This window comes from Phodopus roborovskii, unplaced genomic scaffold (assembly GCF_943737965.1).
Source record: "Phodopus roborovskii unplaced genomic scaffold, PHOROB, whole genome shotgun sequence".
NCBI classification, from domain to species: Eukaryota; Metazoa; Chordata; class Mammalia; order Rodentia; family Cricetidae; genus Phodopus; species Phodopus roborovskii.
Window position 1 is genome coordinate 18,038,462 of NW_026126469.1, and position 17,681 is coordinate 18,056,142.

Genomic DNA, 17,681 nt, shown 5'->3' on the forward strand with positions numbered 1-17,681 from the left:
GAACCCTTTATAAAACCTGCCACTTGCTCAGTTCTTTGCTGCTTTTCATCCAAGCAGAGGCAGCTATCTTTGTTTTTCCCAATAAATCTCTCCTGTGAGGTTTGCTGTACCCTGTGACTTTGTAGTGTCCCTTAGCTCCCAACTGTCAGGATAGCTTTCCCGTCAGAGCTCTAACACTTGGAGGAAGGGCTACCCAGCTTCCTTTCATTCTTCATATGGTGCATCATAGGGCTTTACTCTAATGACCCCATTTGCCTCCCAAAGGCCCTATCTGAAGACTGCATTTGGATAAAGTCTTCAATATGGATTTTAGGGCAATATAAACATTGTCTATTGCACTGATTCTCAATGTAAAACCTCAAATTGCTGGAAATAGAGGCATACTCTATTAATTCCAGCACTTGGAAGATGGAGACGCAAATGGATCAGGAGTTCAGTCATTCTCAGCTATACAGAGTTTGAGACCAGCCTGGGGGAATGTGAGATCTTGCCTTTAAAAACAAGGGGGGGGGGGTATGGGGAAATTACTCAGCAGGTTATATCAGTCGCTATGAAAGGCTGACAACTCAAGGTTGGTTCCTGGAACCCATGTATCCTACACCAAGATGGGAGGCAGAGACAGGAAAATTACCCAGAAGCCTGAGGGTATGTCACACAACAGAAACTACTAAGACCCTGGTTCAACAAAGAAATAATGACTCACCCTCAAAAGTTGTCATCTGACCCATATAAGCACAAACATGCCTGCATTCACACTCACACATACTTTTTTTTTAGATCTAAAATTGTAATTGCTTGTGACAGTATACATTTGTGATCCCAGCACTCTGGAGACTGTGGCAGGAATTCGAAGTTTGAGGCCAGTGTGAGCTACAAATAAACAAATAAACAAATAAACAAATATGAGCTGGGCAGTGTTGGCGCACATCTTTAATCCCAGCACTTGGGAGGTAGACACAGATGGATCTATATAGTGAGTTCCAGGACATCCAGGGCTGTTACACAAACAAATCTTGCCCCGATAGACAGACAGATAGGAATTGGTGAAGCCCTTTCAGGTTCTTGCTCCAGTTCCTCTTGCTAGCTCCTGTCTGGAGATATCCTCGTCCTCTGAGTAGCATTCTTGGGGAAAGAGTTGCAGAATCACTCTTGCGAGCTTCCCCTTTCTCTGGCCTTAATTAGGTATCTTGGTTTTGATTTAAAGAGCATTTGCTCTTTTCCTTTGTAGCCATCAGCAGAGCTTTGGCTAGCTGCCCCTTGTTATCTGCAGGAGACTGGTTGTAGGGTTCCCAAGATCCACCTATGCTCCTCTTTTATATAAAATGGCCTAGTATTGCATGTAATCCATTCATATGATTCGTATGTTTTAAATAAACTATATAGGCTGGAGAGATGGCTCAGTGGCTAAGAGCACTGGCTGCATTTCCAGAGGTCCTGGGTTCAATTCCCAGCAACCAGATGATGGTTTACAACCATCTATAATGAGATCTGGTGCCCTCTTCTGGTCTTCAGGTATACTTGCAAACAGAACACTGTATACATAATAATAAATTTAAATAATCTATATTATAATATTTAATACAGTGGAAATAATTACTACAGTGTGTCTTAAATTTGTGGTAGCTTTTACTGATTTTTTTTCTGAATCCCTTGGCTTTTTAAGCCTCCCAAGTGCTAGGACTATAGTTAAATGTCACCATGTCCAGCTTTGTAATCAAATGCTCTCAACCGGCAGGCACAGATGGCTAAGTATACACACTATGGTGACTTTGTGCAATGTCTGTCTACCACAGTGTTCCATTATGGGTAGGGTCTGTCTCCACTAGCAATTGCTCTCTGCTAGAGGCCACAGACTTCTACAAAAATTGATATATAGTGGGTACCTTAATATTTGGTGAAGAAACTGACAGGGCCCCGGACAACTGAGAGAACTTAACCTTGTGTGGGAATGGGAGAAATGAAAAACAGTCAACACACTTGATGACAGGTGGGAAGGACACGTGACCTGATTCACAGGAAGTCAAAGACAACTAGCTTTCAAATTTGAGCCATCAATGGTTAGGTTTGTAGAGATAAATGTTGGCTTTAGATAGTGGTAGGAGACCATAACTAGACATGTAAGGAGCCACGTGTATAGTGCACTGTGTTGTGTACCTATCGTCCCAGCATTAGGAGAACAGAGGACAGGAAGATTCCAAGTTTGAGGCCAGACTGAGAAACACAGTGAGACCCTGTCTTTAAAAACCAACAATGATAACAACAATGAAACAACTAACAAAAACCAGTCACTTAGTTTTCAAACATGGCTGCTTTTCAGTGGATGTACAATAGCATTCCAGTAGGCAAGACAGGTAAACAAAAGGCAGGATTTCATGTCCTTAGTTTATTAAAGATGACCATGAACTGTTAGGATGTACACAAATTACAGCAGGTGAAAATCCAGTTCAAGACATATATTGTACACAAACAGATGTCTTGCTCCTTTTCTGTTAGTTCAGCCAAAGCTCTTAACCCTTGGCAGAAGGAATTGGTAAGAGGCTTGTAAAAGCAGAGCTCCAGGTTTCCATGCCTCTCAGCGCCTTGAGCTTATCTCCACCTCAGGAGCAAATGCTTCCCTTTGTACAGAGAGGATGCTTCCCTCAGGCCTCCTCCAGCAAGCTCTTTTCAGTGCATTCAGAACCTCCACAGCAGGGGACTGTCAGATACTGTCAAGTGACAAAGTGCTTTCACAACATCCCCTCTGTCCCTCTTCCCACTCCCAAATAAATAAACACAGTATTTGGACATAACGACAGCACAGAATTGGGGCACATGACCTAGAGGGGTGGGGAGGTGGGAAACACTGAAACTCAGTGGGATGGCCAAGGCCAGCAAGAGTCTGTGTTGACAGGAAGTGTGGGCGTGGCAGTCTCCTCCAGTGTGGTGGCTTAGAGTGAGCAGCTGGAAGTCAGCCACAAACTGGAATCCGAGATCTGACTCAGCGACACTTGAGTTTGAAGGGCTCATTCCTAAATCTCCCTGAAGGAAGGGGTTTTCTAACCAGCCCTTCAAAGTGGCCCTGGCCTCAGCCTTCTGTCTCACCGCCAACTGAGAGAAGAGCCCTAGTCACCCTGTCCAATGCTGTTGTCAGCTCCCAAATGTGAGGCAGAAGAACTGCACCATGGGCCAGTTCTGACATGTTGCCCTTGCTCTGCCAGAGCTCAGTGTGGCTGTGACATCAGCGTCCCTTCTGTCTTTCAGGGAGACCCCTTGTTCCCTCCAGCTCAGAACCTTCCAGCTTCCACCAACCATGCACTACTTTGGCTTCTTGGGGAAGTGCTTGGGCCAATTACTTCACTAGCAACCAAGCACAGGAAGACAGGTACATGGAAGAAATCAGTTCTAGAACAAAAGCACTGTGGACATGTTCCCAGAACCGCCAGGATCTGAGATGCAACCTGACCAGTGCTTACAGAGGTTAGGCACTGCAGCAAGTGTCTGGCTTAGTCTAGGAAACTCCATAAAATGCACATTAAGTGATGGGGGTGGTCTATTAAAATTAGTAATAGGAACAGATGATTTAACATACATTACTGATGCTGAAGAGTTAAGTGCATAAATGGCATAAAGGCTCCTGTTTCTCGGAACAAACAGAAACATTCACAAACTTTCGAGTTCTCCAATGCTACTAAGTGGGCAGGCTTCTCCCAACTGTGGAAAGAACCTAAGGCAAGAGATCAGCCAACGGGAGGGCCCCGGCTGTGCTGGGGGAAGGGAACAGAGAATGGAGTTGGGTCACACCTTTACTTAGATCCAGAAAGGTCACATAATCATACAGAGCAATAAGGGACCCACTATTAAGATGGTGGGTGGGGTTTCTATCCTCGCCTTAGGTTGGCATGAGGGACTTGTCTGAGCTTGAAGCACACCTGCACTCAAGTAGTTAACTTGGACACTGAACACCCAAGAGGCGACCATTATCCTTTATCTGAATAAATGCTCCACAGGCACCAGCTACAGCCTCACTTATGTGTGTGGTGCTGGCTACAAATGGGCCTGGCTCTGCTCTTTGCTTCAAGACCATCAGAGTACACAAGCCAGTTTGTATCCGCCGATGCCTGGTATTCTTGAACAGGGAAGTCATGCTTGCCTCCTTGAGGTCTCCAAGGGTTCTAAAATATTAACGACTGTGCTCATACCTGTCCCTCAGTGCCTATGTAGGCTGGATGGAATGCCCACTGTGCAGCCCCATTCTCTTCCCGGCCTCAGGGCACAGTCTTGTTCTCTTCGGGACTGGGGCAGGAAAATCCCATTCCCCTGTCTCAGCAGCAAAGAGGGAGGAAGACCACTGCCTGAGATAGGCCTGGCTCAGAAGCTGGAGAATTAAGTCAAGAGTAGGAATGAGCCTTGAGCTGTAGCTGCAACCAGATCTGGTCTTATGGGTACAGGCCAAGCATGTCAAAGAACTGGGTCCCGCTCGCTGTCCACTCCCCTGACAAGAGGCACTCCAAGTAGCAGTTCTGATGGAAATACCCAATGCACACAGATATCTGTCACAACAGACTGGACCCATCAACCAATAAAGGTTGCCTACACCTGGACAGCAGACAAGTCATAAAAAAAATGCCAATATATATATTTTAAAAGGCCCTATCACCTTCCTTGAAGGTGTGGCTCAGTTCTGTATCGTTTGACAGTAGCCAGCCCCTTAGACAAAGGGTTAGGTCCTTTCCTCAGGTGGTCTCCAGGATGGTAGCCTCTAGAGCCAAGGCTTCCGTGGGTTCCTCCTCGTAGTCAGACAGGTAGGACTCAAGGCTCTGCTTGGTCAGCAACTCCCGCCGGGCCTGTAGCCGCTCACACCGGGGGCAGCTTCCAGACTTGAAGCAAGCTTTATGGTAACATGCTTTACACTCTAGTCAGGTTGAAAAGAGAGAGAAGAAAATGATTCGTATTATCAGGCTAGAAGCAAGTTACCACCTCAGCCTTTCCTCCCCATAGCTTGTATTCTGGCAGTGGTGGAGTATGGAGTTACACCATACTCTTGCTAATAGAGAACTCTCAGGTAATACATTCACTTGGTATCCAGCTTTGCTTGTCTCAATGCTAGCATCCATCCTCACCTTCACAGGTACGGCACTTATGTAGCTCAAAAGGAAAGATGATGTCATCCTCATTCTGGCAGAACTCACAGATGAAGCCCTTGGCTTGGCACAGCTATGGAGGAGAGTAGGTAGCAAAGTGAGGGACTGGCCCAGAAGGGAGGACTCGGTGAGGGGGAGCAAACCATAACGACCACTTTGAGCAGGGTGAAGGGGTCTATTGTCTACAGTGTAGAGCCTAGCACTGGACTTGCAAGCATGTGAGCCAGGTACCATCACACAAAACTTAAGGAAAGGATAAGGGGGACACAGGCTTGAGAAGCATTTGCCTCTCAGCCAAGAGGCAAGGAGGAAGGGTGGTACTGAGAAGAGGGTCCTAAAGTCTGTAATCCAGTCTGGGTATCAGTGTTATCTTGAAACAATACCACTAGTGATTGAGATAAAAGGAAAAGTCAAGACTGTTTTCCGAAATAATACCTTCTAGTCAGATTCACACCTTCATCCTCACCCCACCACAGGCTCACAAACTGGGCAGCTGAGATGGGCAGATCTAAAAGCATCATTCCTGAATTTCTAGCATGTTAATGCCATCATGAACTGTAATAAGTTACATTTGTAAATAGGAGTTACAAAAATGCTATCAAATAAGCTGTTCCATCAAACCTCAGAAGCTCAAGGGGAAAGAACAGTTCATCTAAGTATTACCTTCATTTCAGATAGGAGAAAACTGAGGCTTACACAGCAAACTGTTTGAACTATGGTTGACAATAAGTCTAGATTCTGGGCAAAGGTCCTCCCCTAGTGTTCGCTCCTTCAGTGAAAGGGCAACACCAGCATCAACTCCTGTCCCATCCTTTTTGTGTTCTTGTTTTCTGGAGATGGGTTCTTGTTACATGGTCCAGGCTAACTCTGAACTCATAGTCCCCCTGCCTCAGTGCCCAGTATTTTCCCTCTAACTGCTCATTCATTCAGCCAACAGCAAGCCCTCTGGTTTCTCTCTCAGTACCAACTGGCCATATCAAGCTAAATGTCAAGAGCCCTGCCCCACCACTAAGCCCTCCCCCCCCCCAGCAAGGGCTCAGCTGCATGGCAAAGCACAGCCTCCTCCTCACCATGCATCTCTCTACGTGAGCAGTTCCTGCTCTGGTGAGCTCAGCCAGCCGGGGCCCCAGCTCCCCCTTCTTGGTAGCAGTCAGGTCGTTCAGTGAGTACAAGTGGAGATCCTCTGTCAGGTGGCCTGGAACTACGTCAAAGGAATCCAAAAGCCTACAGGAAATGAGAGGCTGTGGAGAGGGTGCCAGTGCAAAAAATCCTTACTCAGCAGGAGAGAAGCTCATGAGGGTGGGCAGCATTCAGCCAGCCCAGGTATCCTGGCTACCCCAGCTTCCCCACACCAGGTACCTGGAGGACAGAAGTGTTTTATTTCCAAACCCTTTAGAGTGAGCTTGGGAAGTGGTGTCTGGCCCTGGATAGACAGTCCCCCTGAGAGAGGGACACAGGTCTAATTACTGCCATGACTTCCTATTTACTACTTTAGACCCTTCCTCATGTAAAACAGAGCCAACTGTTGGGACATGTACCTCTCAGAGACAACAGGACACCAGAGGACTCTGGCCTCCACCAGACTTACTCTTTGGCCAGTCGGCAGGTCTTAAACATGTTCTTCATGTGGTACAGCTGAACCCGCAGCAGCTGGAGACAGGAGAGTGGGTGGAGGGGAGAGAAGGAGCTGTTAGAGGGGCCAGCAGGTGCCCTAACACTCTGCATGTAGAAGCCAGAGCTGGACTGTCCTACACCTCTCGTTCAACAACTCACTCCAAGTGATCTCAGGCCAGGGAAGGCCCTTCTGCCAGGTCCGGCTGCTCACTCAGACACACCAGCAGCCACCGAGAACTCTGGGATTCCAATCCCCACTCCTGTGCTCAGTGAGTGTAGAAACTGTTCTCGCTTTCAAGTGCTATCTACATCCCTAATGCGCCTTCCAGGCTTGGGACTGGCAGGACAATGCCCGAGGCTGTGGAAGTGTAGCTCAGTAGAGGGTGGTAGGTGGTCGAGGGCCTTGCTAGCACTATGGGTATTGTGCTGGGCTCCAACCCCAGCACTGGACAACAGACCAACAAGAAAATACACAGAACATGAATGGTGACTGTGACAAGAAGTGTGGTGACCTAAGGGAACTGCACCGACAGGGGCCAGAGCCGGAGAGAAGTATGAACCTGTGATGCACCTTGTTCGGGCATCTTACCCGGACTTGATTGAGCAGCTTGACCTTCCTGTAGAGGGCGCTGTTGATGTCCTGCACATTGAAGAGGGGATCATTCCAGATCTTAATGAGCAGGTCCTTGGAGAAGTTGCTGATGCAGTACTTGCTGAAGTCCCACTTGCGCAGAACCCGGCTGGGGACGACCATCTGGGCGTTCTCGTGGCAGCACTGACAGAAGTACTTGCCCAGGTACTCACAGTACCGCAGGCGCTTGATGTAATCTAGGAAACCCACATAACCAAGGGACAGATGTAGCCTTTGCATCCAGAAGCTAGTGAGTGACTCTTCAAAAGGCAGGCAGGGAGGGCAAAGCAGCTTCTAGCCACTTCTCTGTGGATTTTCTAAAGCTGGAAAAATCCCGCTTATATGAGGTCTATGGCTCTAGTATCCCATCCTGGAGACCATCAAAGACTCCAAACCTTCCAGAGCTGATGAGACTGCTCTCTAAGAACCTGGCTGCAGGGATCCAGTGTCCCCAAGATGTGGCTCTGGGGTACTGTTTGCTGAGGTAATTCCCTACAACTGACAACTCCTGCCTAGGCCTCCTCTCTTACTCCAGGCCCTTTTTACTTCTCCCTATACCTGCTCTATCCCCTCCTCTAGATCACCTCTGACAGGACAAAGCTTTACCAGGGTCAGTCCGGATGCCACAGCCTGCACAGCGGTAATTTTGCTTGGCCACAGCAATCTTCCTCCTACAGAAAGGTGAAAGAGAGTGATTAGCAGAGCAGCTGCATATAAAGCACAGACATATAAAGGGTGAGGTACAGATTCTCATTAAGGATGGACAGCTGAGAACTTACCAATTTTCTTTTAGAGTCAGACAAAGCACATTTCTACTGGGAGAACTAATGTAAAATGAGGGTCTATGAGGTTAGAATTTATAGGGTGGGGGCCATAGCAGTGACTAAGTGATTATCCTCAATATGAACCATGTTTCTGTATAAATGCAGGGGATGAGGAATAGTAAGTAACAAGAGAAAGTCATTTACCTTAAAATGAAAATCCCAGTAAGCCCACATAGTATGAGAAGAAAGGGAACAGTCTGGAAATGCTGATTTAAAAGGCCAGGGTAGGGGTGGGAGGGTGGAGTCCAGTTAGGTGTGGGAAAGAATTAAAGGGCTAAAAGAATTTAAGAACAAAAATAAAATGAAGAATCCTCTTTTCTATGCTTTTAAATACTGTGTGGAAAGTACAACCAGAGGTAGAGACAAGAGGTAAGACAAGGAGGATGAATCCTCTGTCAAAAGACATGGCCACTGGCTACTCACGTTGGGGCTGGATGAACATTAAAAATGATCTGAGGCCGGGGTGGAGCCCATTCTAGATTGCCACGGACACGGATACGCAGCTTGTAGATGTCTGCATGCTGCCCGTCATCTGGTGAGATGGGCAGTGAGTCGGGGATAGGCAGGAGCTGCAGGAGAAAAGTGTGTGAGAGAGCTGGCCTGGACAATCTAGGGGACACATATGCTTAGCCCTCTGGCCACGACAGAAGCAGAGACAATGAAACACATTTCAGAATTACCACAGGCTGAGCCTTCAAGGAACCCTGATTAAAAACGAACTAGTAGGTACTAGGCTACTATAAGCAAGGACCTTGAGTTCTAAGAAGCAAATAGAAACATCACTGTAGAGTGCTGGCACCCACTGCTGTTGCTGCCCCCATGCTTCCCAGGGCCTTACTATACCGGCATGCCTTAAAAGATTCAACTACAGAGCCAAGAAGAGTTTGAACAACTCACTTTCACACACTGTCTTAAAGTTAGCCACAAATGAAGGAGCGGTCTGCTACGGAAAACCTAGGCAAGCAAACACTCACTCACTCACCCACCCACCCACCCACCCACCCACCCACTCACTCACTCACCACACTTTAACAAATGGTGTCCCTGAGTAAGGACGGATGCACAGGTTCACTCTAGACTGGGGCCATGTGAGAAAGAAACACGGGACCAGAAGGTGCATAGGCTGCTGGTGTGGGAGCGCGGAAGAGCCTACCTTCTGTGGGGCATCGTGCTCTGGAACCAGCCACTCTAGCTCTGAGGCAGCTGGAAGCTGCATGCCCTCAAACTGCTTCAGAAGCCCCATGGCCACTGCCTCAGCGGATGTGGAGTGCAGGAAGCAATGGGAGCTGGAAAGGAGAGAACCAAGGAGGGTTGAGCGCATGATGCCAGGAAGACAGGCGCTTCCTTTCAGGACCTGAGATCGCACACCTGAACCTTACAGCCAAGAGAACACTCGCTGCACCCAGACTCAGTTCAGTTTCTTTACTCAATGCCAGACACACATGCTGTGAAAAAAAATACTGCTGTTCTTAACTGTCCTAAGTCTGTATATATTTCACCAAGAGCACTGGTGGTACTGCAGTTAAGAGTTCTGTATTTTCCTTTCTCTAAGGTTCAGTTCCTTTCATTGCAAAGTGGACACTATACCTGTTTGTAAAAGAAGACAGTAAAACTGCTACTGCACCTCTCAGAGATGAGGTCTTTTTCCCTTGAATGGCTGCCACCAGGAAGGGCCATCACTTCAACCTTATCTCTTCTTGAAATGGGATGGCTTTCTCTGTCACCTTTCTCAAGCACGGGCCACCATCTGGGCTTGTTTGTCCACGTACCCCAAGGTTATTAAAATGAATGAAAAACTACTCACAAGGTCTGGGAGATGGAGGATCTGCCGTTTGAGACTGCACTCCTCCTGATGTCAGCATCTGCATGGAAACCAGTGATGAGGGGAGCAGGAAACGGGAAAGGAAGAGAAGCTAGGGACTTGTCACAGGGTGCTGCAGCTAAGCACTAAGGTGGCAGCTAGGAGCACATTCTACACAGGGTATGGAGACAGGTGAAGTTCTACACGCTATTTAGTCCATCTCCATCCACATCACAATCAGGTTAATTAGTGACATCATGCAGAGCACTGAGAAGGTCAGAGTGATTACAAAACAAGCGGGAAGCACCAACTCAGGCTTGGTGTAAAACAGTGAGTGGAAAAAAAAAGATCTGCAGACACATGGGACACACTCACCACAGGCACACGGGGACACACTACAGACACACGAGGACACACTCACTATAGACACACGGAGACACACTCACTACAGGCATGCAGGGACACACTCACTACAGGCACACGGGACACACTACAGGCACGCGGGGACACACTCACTACAGGCACACGGAGACACACTCACTACAGGCACACGGGGCACACTCATCACAGGCACGCGGGGACACACTCACCACAGGCACACGGGGACACACTCACTACAGGAACACGGGACACACTACAGGCACGCGGGGACACACTCACTACAGGCTCACGGAGACACACTCACTACAGGCACACGGGGCACACTCATCACAGGCACACGGGGCACACTCATCACAGGCACGCGGGGACACACTCACCACAGGCACACGGGGACACACTCACTACAGGCACACGGGACACACTCACCACAGGCACACGGGGACACACTCACTACAGGCACACGGGGACACACTCACTACAGACACACGGGGACACACTCACCACAGGCACACGGGACACACTCACTACAGGCTCACGGGGACACACTCACTACAGGCACGCGGGGACACACTCACCACAGGCACACGGGGACACACTCACCACAGGCACACGGGGACATCCCCCCCCCACCCCATCACTCTCCACTTTATTTACTGTAGAATCTCTTGCTGGCCCCAGAGATGGTTACTGGGGATCTAGCCTTTGCCTCCCATCATGTCTCACTGGCTTTTATGTGGGTTTGAGGTAAACTTTGGTTCTGATCTGTGAACTTTAAATAACTTCTCTAGATATTGGAATCTTGGTTGCAGCTACTTACATAGGACTTGGAATAGTTTTAGACTATCTATTGATGGTCTGATGTCATCATCTGCCTTTGTAAACAATCTGAGTAAGTTTTCTATTCCTTTAGCTTATTTATTTAGGGGGACTGTTTGTACTCACACATGAGTACTTGTATGCCACGGTATGTGGGTGGAGAGTGAGAAAAACTTGCAGGACTGAGTTGTCTCCATTCATCATGTGAACTCTGGGGCTAAAACTCTGGTTTTCAGGCTTGGCATAAGTCCCTTCAGCACTGCCCTCATGTGTGCTAAACTACCAAGTAACCCAAGTAACAGGGCCTTATGATATGCTCTGATGGAGGAGACAGTTCAAAAGTAGAGCAAAGAGAAACTCCTTACTTTATTACATATCTCTAAATCTTGGCCTAATCTTATATAATATTTTCAAATTCCAATGGGTCACATTATTAGCAGTAATAAACAATTCCATTAGTATTACTAAAAGTTGCAACTATGAAACTAAAAATTAGTAAATGAAATTCTGAGCTTTTGTTTTAAACTTTTTTGAGTAGGAAACTTTTATACTCTTCCAGTTAATCCTACCAACTATTTTCCTAGATGTCAAACATTATAGCAATAATCCTTAATTGTGTATGAAGTTATCTAGAAGAGATTTACTTCCTGGGAGCGTGATTGGAAAATCCCAAACTCTAAAGAGACTCTTAGCCTTATGCCATTCTGTCCTACTTGTCCTGTTTGCGGGTGCCCTGAGCTATAGGTTTGAACTTAAATCCTCCTGCAGAATGTCAGAAGAGGGTGTCAGATCTCCTGACACTAGAGTTACAGATGGCTGTGAGCTGCCCCGTGTGCATGCTGGGAACTGAGTTCTAGTCCTCTGGAAGAGCAGCAACCACTCTTAACTGCTGAGTCTTCTGTCTAGGACCTGAACTGAAGTCATTTTTTATTTTTCCCTGACATAGGGTCTCATTCTCACTATGTAGACCAGCTGGCCTTAAACTCACAGGAATCCACCTGCCAAATACTGGAATTAAAAGTGTGGGTCACCATACCTGGCTTGAACCTAAATTCTTGGAGCCCCTGGAGCTGGTTGTGAGGCACCTGATAAGGGTTCTAATAACTGAACCCAGGTCCTCTGGACAAGTCAGTGTTCTTAACTGCTGAGCCATCTCTCCAGCCCCTGAACTTAAATTCTTATTTGAGCATTTCTTTTTAAATATAACATTTATTATAAACAGCAGCAACAACAAAAAACCCAACTTGCAAATAAACCAGGTATGGTGGCACATGTCTTTCATCCCAGCATTCAGGAGGCAGAGGCAGGCAGATCTCCATGAGTTCAAGGCCAGCCTGATCTATAAAGCAAGTTCCAGGACAGTCAGAACTGTTATACAGATTAGCCCTGTCTCGAAAAACTGAAAACTAAAAACAAAACAGAATAAAACCCCCAAACAAAAAAGCAAGCAACCAACCAACCAAAACTTGCAAGTAAATAAAAACATCAAACACTAAAATTCATCAGATCCAAAGTCTACACAACTTAGTGAATTTCTATAGTTAGTAGGCATTCCAAAAGGAAGCGGAGGAGCTCCACATTAAAATTTTACTCAGTATGAAATATTTTATGCTCTTACCCACCACCAATACCAGAAAAACCCAAGACCAAAAGAACTATTTTTCCTTTTCAAGTTTTGACTATCCTTTCTAAGCTTTGACCCTGTCAGTCGCTTTACTATCTAATCTAATCTCATGTCTGTGAGGGGAGATGGCAAGGACTGCTTGAATCCTATGTAAAATGGCCTCTGAATATCTGAATTGCTCCTGCATTGTCTAGTGTTTTCCAGTTTTCTAGTCTACGTAGTTCTTCTGCAACCTTGACAAGCACCACAAGATCAAACATGTATGACAGCTGGTGCAAACATTCACACACCCGCATATAGAAGCACATCCACACTTCCAGCATGGCTACCTGAGAACATGGAGGCCATTGACACTGAGAGTCCACTCTTTGACATGTGAGTCAGGTTAGAGGCTTCACTACCATCTGTGTAATAATAATTACAAAGAGGGCCCTTTAGAAAGAAAGTTGCTGAGGCCGACAATTCCATACTACACATCCTCGGGAACAGGCTGTGACTTGTGTGCAGCTTTCAGGAACCCACATGCATGGGTAGGCTTGGAAAACAGTTACTTCCCCAAACCAGTCCAGCCTCAAACACCTCCTAAGAAGCAACCGAGGGTGATGCCAGGGCCATTACTGGCAGGTTCATGTATAGAGGCCAGAGATGATGGCAAACATCTCAATCCTCAAGCAGTCCCTCACATCAAAGAATGACAGGGCTTGGAGACTGAGAAATCCCATCCTATGGTTGTTTCCTTTAAGGGTTTTTATTCTGAACCCAAGGGAATTAGCTGATTATACACCCTTGGAGCTCACAATTGAAGCAACGGTTTCCAACAGGAGTGCACTTTGTGTACTAAGGGGCGGGGGAAGGAGTTTTAAGTTACTATTATTGTCATGGATAGAAATCAAAAACATTAGGAAGAACCAAAATCCAAGTTCCTCTGGGCCTGTAAAAGTTATGTAAAATCTGAACTTCTGAGTGGGAAAGCACTCTGGCTACTCAGGAGGCCCCTGAAGACTAAAACAGAAAGAAGACCTATTCCTTATCATTTTACAGTGTGATAATGGAGTACACACAGACAATTCAGCTCTACAAGAAAATCGCTTAGTTTTGCCACGTGAAGAGTTTCTCCACCTGAACTGTTTTACTAGTTGTTTGTTTCTTTGTTGGGTCCTGCAGACTCTACGGTCTGCAGTCTGGGGCTGCTGTGAAGTCTATCACTTGAGCACGATGCTGTCACTGCTACCTTGGAGTCAGGGCAGCTGATCCCTGTCTGGACTCAGGGAGACTCCTGAGGTCCAATCTACTGACATTCTTTCATACAAACTAGGTGAGAGATCACCAGACTCGCGCCTGGGTGTTCAGCCACTCATTCCCGGGCTTCCAGTAATGCTTGCAACAGCGCATATGGCCTCAGGGCAGTGCTAGACTCTCCCAGAGGTGGGAGGTGAGCTGAAGGCTAGACTCCAGCTGTGCAGCTCTTGGGAGTCTGTCACTCATGCTGGTGTGATTTCACTATTATTATTATTATTGGTGATGCAGCCTATAAGGAAACCAATAAACTCCCTGACTCACCAGGTTGGCCTCAAGACTGTTTCTTTGGTCTCCTGTCAGATGCCCCTCTGAGGTGACTAGTGATGCAAAATGAACATTAGCTTTCTCTACTACAAATCCTTCCCAGATGGCAGCCTCTCTCCTCATTGCACTGATGCTTCTAACAAGAGACCTGGGGCTCTGCCTCAAGACTGCTAAGACAAATCAAAGCTCTACTTTGTGAACCTGACTGTTTCTCCTTCTTTTGCTTCTTCTTTAATGACTCTTGTCTCCCCCCACCCCACCCCCCCACCGCCCCTAAAATTACTATAAAACTCCTTTTGGAATAATTTCAATCATGTTATGTATAGCGCACAGGGAAACATTCTAATTCATGTGGTTTGGCTCAGCCTAAAGAGCCCAAAGAAGGAAAGAGAGTGAGAACCCAAGAGAAAGATAAACACAGGAGGACTGAAAGCCAGGGTGATTTCAACAGCCAATCAGGGGCTTCCTTCCAAGTCTCATGTCTACATGGATTTTAATGGGGCTCTGTTTTTAGCAAAAGCAGCCATCCCTTACAATAACTGACAGTGTTCCTTCCACAGTGAGTCACAGTGAAGATAAGATCCACTCTGGGGGTCACTGGGCCTAACACTCCAAATTAAAAGAAATACGCAATGAATGCTCCCTACTAACAGACCGGCACTTACCTTGGATTTCAAACTCATCAACATCATCAGCAGAGCCAGAGTCTGAGAACTGTGTGGACTCATGTGAACTGAGCTGGGAGCTGCTGGAGGTGACCCGGAAGCCTGTGATAGTAAAGATGATCATCGTCACCCTCTCCACACCTCAATAAAGAGCCTAGACTTCAACAGAGCAAAGCAAATAGAACCATGGCTGGGGCTGAAGCTGCAAAGTGGAACTGGTACTTCTTGCTGGTTCATTCTACGCTGGAGAAGTTCACCTGTGACCCCTGGCCTTAGTTCTTTCTTGGAAAGCCATCTTGGAAGAACACTATCCTAATGTAGGAAACATGAGCTCTAGCAGTATTCCTAGTCTAGCATGGGAAAAATAAAAACAAAAACATGGTACCATGGTACTTCCTTCTGACAGCAGAGGAACCCTTAGCTTAGACATTACACCTCACACAAAAACCAAGACGAAACTCAGGACCCTGAGCTTTGCGATGCTGTAAAGAGGCATGCGCACACAGATGTTCACAGGCCTGACTCACTTCCATGCTCAGTCTCCTGGTATGCAGGGAGCAGGCTTTTGGTGCGGATCTGCTGGCGCCGAAGGCGGATCTTCTGCTTCAGTTCCTGGATCTCCCTGTCACTGTCTTCCTCCTCTACTTCCTCCTCCTCTAGACACTGGCTCATCATGTTGCATTTCATCAGCTCGATGGCAGCAATCAAGGACTCTGAGATGCTGAAGTGGGCATTCTCCTGGAGGAAGAAGGGCACCCAAGAAGTTGCTTGTTAAGGGACTGGAAGTACGGAACACCTTGCTGAGAGAATGCGGGGACATGCTTTCTTCAATGGAGCCACAGGGGAGATACACCAGTCTGCTATAGGAGAGCAGATAGGCAAACGGCCTGTTCGAGGATGTCTCTGCTCTTTTAGCTGGCCATGACTGTCTCCTCATCTATTCCATTCTCCATATAAAAATGGAAAGAGAATCTTAGCTGGTCAGCCCCGAGATCTCCTCAGTGACAACCTTAGTCCTCTGCACTGCTCCGTTTCCACTCAACACAACACATGAAAGAAACTATGGTTTAAAAACAGTCACCAAACTGCAAGTACAATGGTGAGAAAGGAACTGTTTGAAGAAAGCTGTGGTTCACACATCACTCACAGCAGATGACAAAGAGCTTTAGTTTCTAAAGAGGGTATGCATAAAATGGCACCCCTGATACTGAAGTGAGTATTTACACACCAAGGAACCACCTTCACAGACCTGCTGGTATCTGGCAGCAAACATTCCATTATAGCCCACTGAGAAAATGCAGGGGACAGCACCATACTGCTGTGACACTGATATATAATTCACACATTGCAACTAATTAAGCTGATGAAGCCAGGCAATCATGTTTGAAACAAGGGCTAATGAAGGGAGAGAATGTGGTGATATCTTGTTTGTACTCTAACAAATAAAGCTTGCCTGAAGATCAGAGGGCGCACCTAGCCACTAGCTAACCATAGAGGCCTGGAGGTCTGTACAGACAGACAGGAAGTGAGATGGCTGGGGGATATAGGCCGGAGGAGACAAGAACTCACTGTCTTTTCAGTCTGAGGATTTCATAGAGCTAAGAGCTCTAGCGTCTGGCTGCTCTGCTTCTCTCCTCTTCAGCTGTCACCCCCTTATATCTGACTCAGGGCTTTTATTTTTAAGACCTATTAGAACTCATGCCAGGAATTCCAAACAGGCTCTTTTCCCAGAGTCATATACCCATATACATACTATGTTCCCAAAATAAGACACTAGTATACAGATGTTACTCATACACAGTTGAGTCCAGGAGTAAATGTAGAACTTGATTCTGGAAGTATTTATGTGAGGTCACAGGATTAAAGAACAATAACCATGTGGCTGAAACTCAATGTTTCCGCACAGAGAGACACTGGAGCAATGACAAGCACAGGCTCCCTGCTGACAGAGCCCCCTGAGCTTCACTGCAGTTCATAGGTACTGCGTGGACCCGAAACCCCATAAAACAATGTCAGCAGAGACCATCAGGCCGGATCCCCCATGCACTGCTCCCCTTTGATGCCTTACCTTTTCCAGGTCTGCACAGCTGCCAAAGTCTTGCTCAGAGAGGTAACTGATGAGGGATTGTCCTTCTGATGGTCTTCGAAACATGCCTTCCCCTGAGCACAGGTCCTGAGTACCCTCTGTGGGAAATGGAGGAGGTGTAAAATGTCTGACCTGAGATGAAAACCTGTACCAGCCGTGTTACTCCTAAAGGCGCTCTCAGGTGTTCCCAGGTAATGGGGATCAGAAACTCAATAGAAGATGTCTATCTTCTAACGGCATCACTTAGACTCTTTAAGAGTCCCAGAGTACCAAATCTCTTGGATGGAGAATGGCAGAATAGAGATCCTAGAGACAGTCCTTTTGCTATGTAAAGTTATAGGTATCAGGTGGTTCTTCCTACTCCACTAGAAAGGAAAAGGGGGCTAACTCAGTGCTGAGCATTGGGAAAGGACATGAATCCTTGCACCTGCAAACCATTCCCATGTGGGACTTGTCTTCTGGGATCTATACAAAGACTCACTGTCAAGGCTCTCACTCACTCAGGCCACACCACATACGGTACAACAGACACACATGGAAGCGCCCAGAGCATAAG

The 17,681-nt window shown here is 46.9% G+C and overlaps 1 protein-coding gene across 6 annotated transcripts in view; it reads right to left on the minus strand.

Annotated features, from left to right (window-relative positions):
* Positions 1-2,368: 2,368 nt before the first annotated feature.
* Positions 2,369-17,681, minus strand: part of Rubcn (rubicon autophagy regulator) — a 58,681-nt gene continuing 43,368 nt past the window's right edge. For 4 of the 6 annotated variants that reach the window (XM_051191361.1, XM_051191357.1, XM_051191358.1 and 1 more), the window contains 13 exons: positions 17,108-17,223; positions 15,567-15,777; positions 15,040-15,141; positions 13,141-13,215; positions 9,994-10,051; positions 9,343-9,475; positions 8,613-8,758; positions 7,972-8,036; positions 7,324-7,562; positions 6,709-6,770; positions 6,191-6,344; positions 5,100-5,193; positions 2,369-4,891 (listed from right to left, as the gene is read on the minus strand). In XM_051191361.1, coding sequence (XP_051047318.1) covers positions 4,713-4,891; positions 5,100-5,193; positions 6,191-6,344; positions 6,709-6,770; positions 7,324-7,562; positions 7,972-8,036; positions 8,613-8,758; positions 9,343-9,475; positions 9,994-10,051; positions 13,141-13,215; positions 15,040-15,141; positions 15,567-15,777; positions 17,108-17,223 — 1,634 coding nt within the window. In that variant the 3' untranslated portion in view covers positions 2,369-4,712. The remainder of the gene's footprint in view (positions 4,892-5,099; positions 5,194-6,190; positions 6,345-6,708; positions 6,771-7,323; positions 7,563-7,971; positions 8,037-8,612; positions 8,759-9,342; positions 9,476-9,993; positions 10,052-13,140; positions 13,216-15,039; positions 15,142-15,566; positions 15,778-17,107; positions 17,224-17,681) is intronic. The other 2 variants (XM_051191360.1, XM_051191359.1) reach the window with 1 other exon arrangement.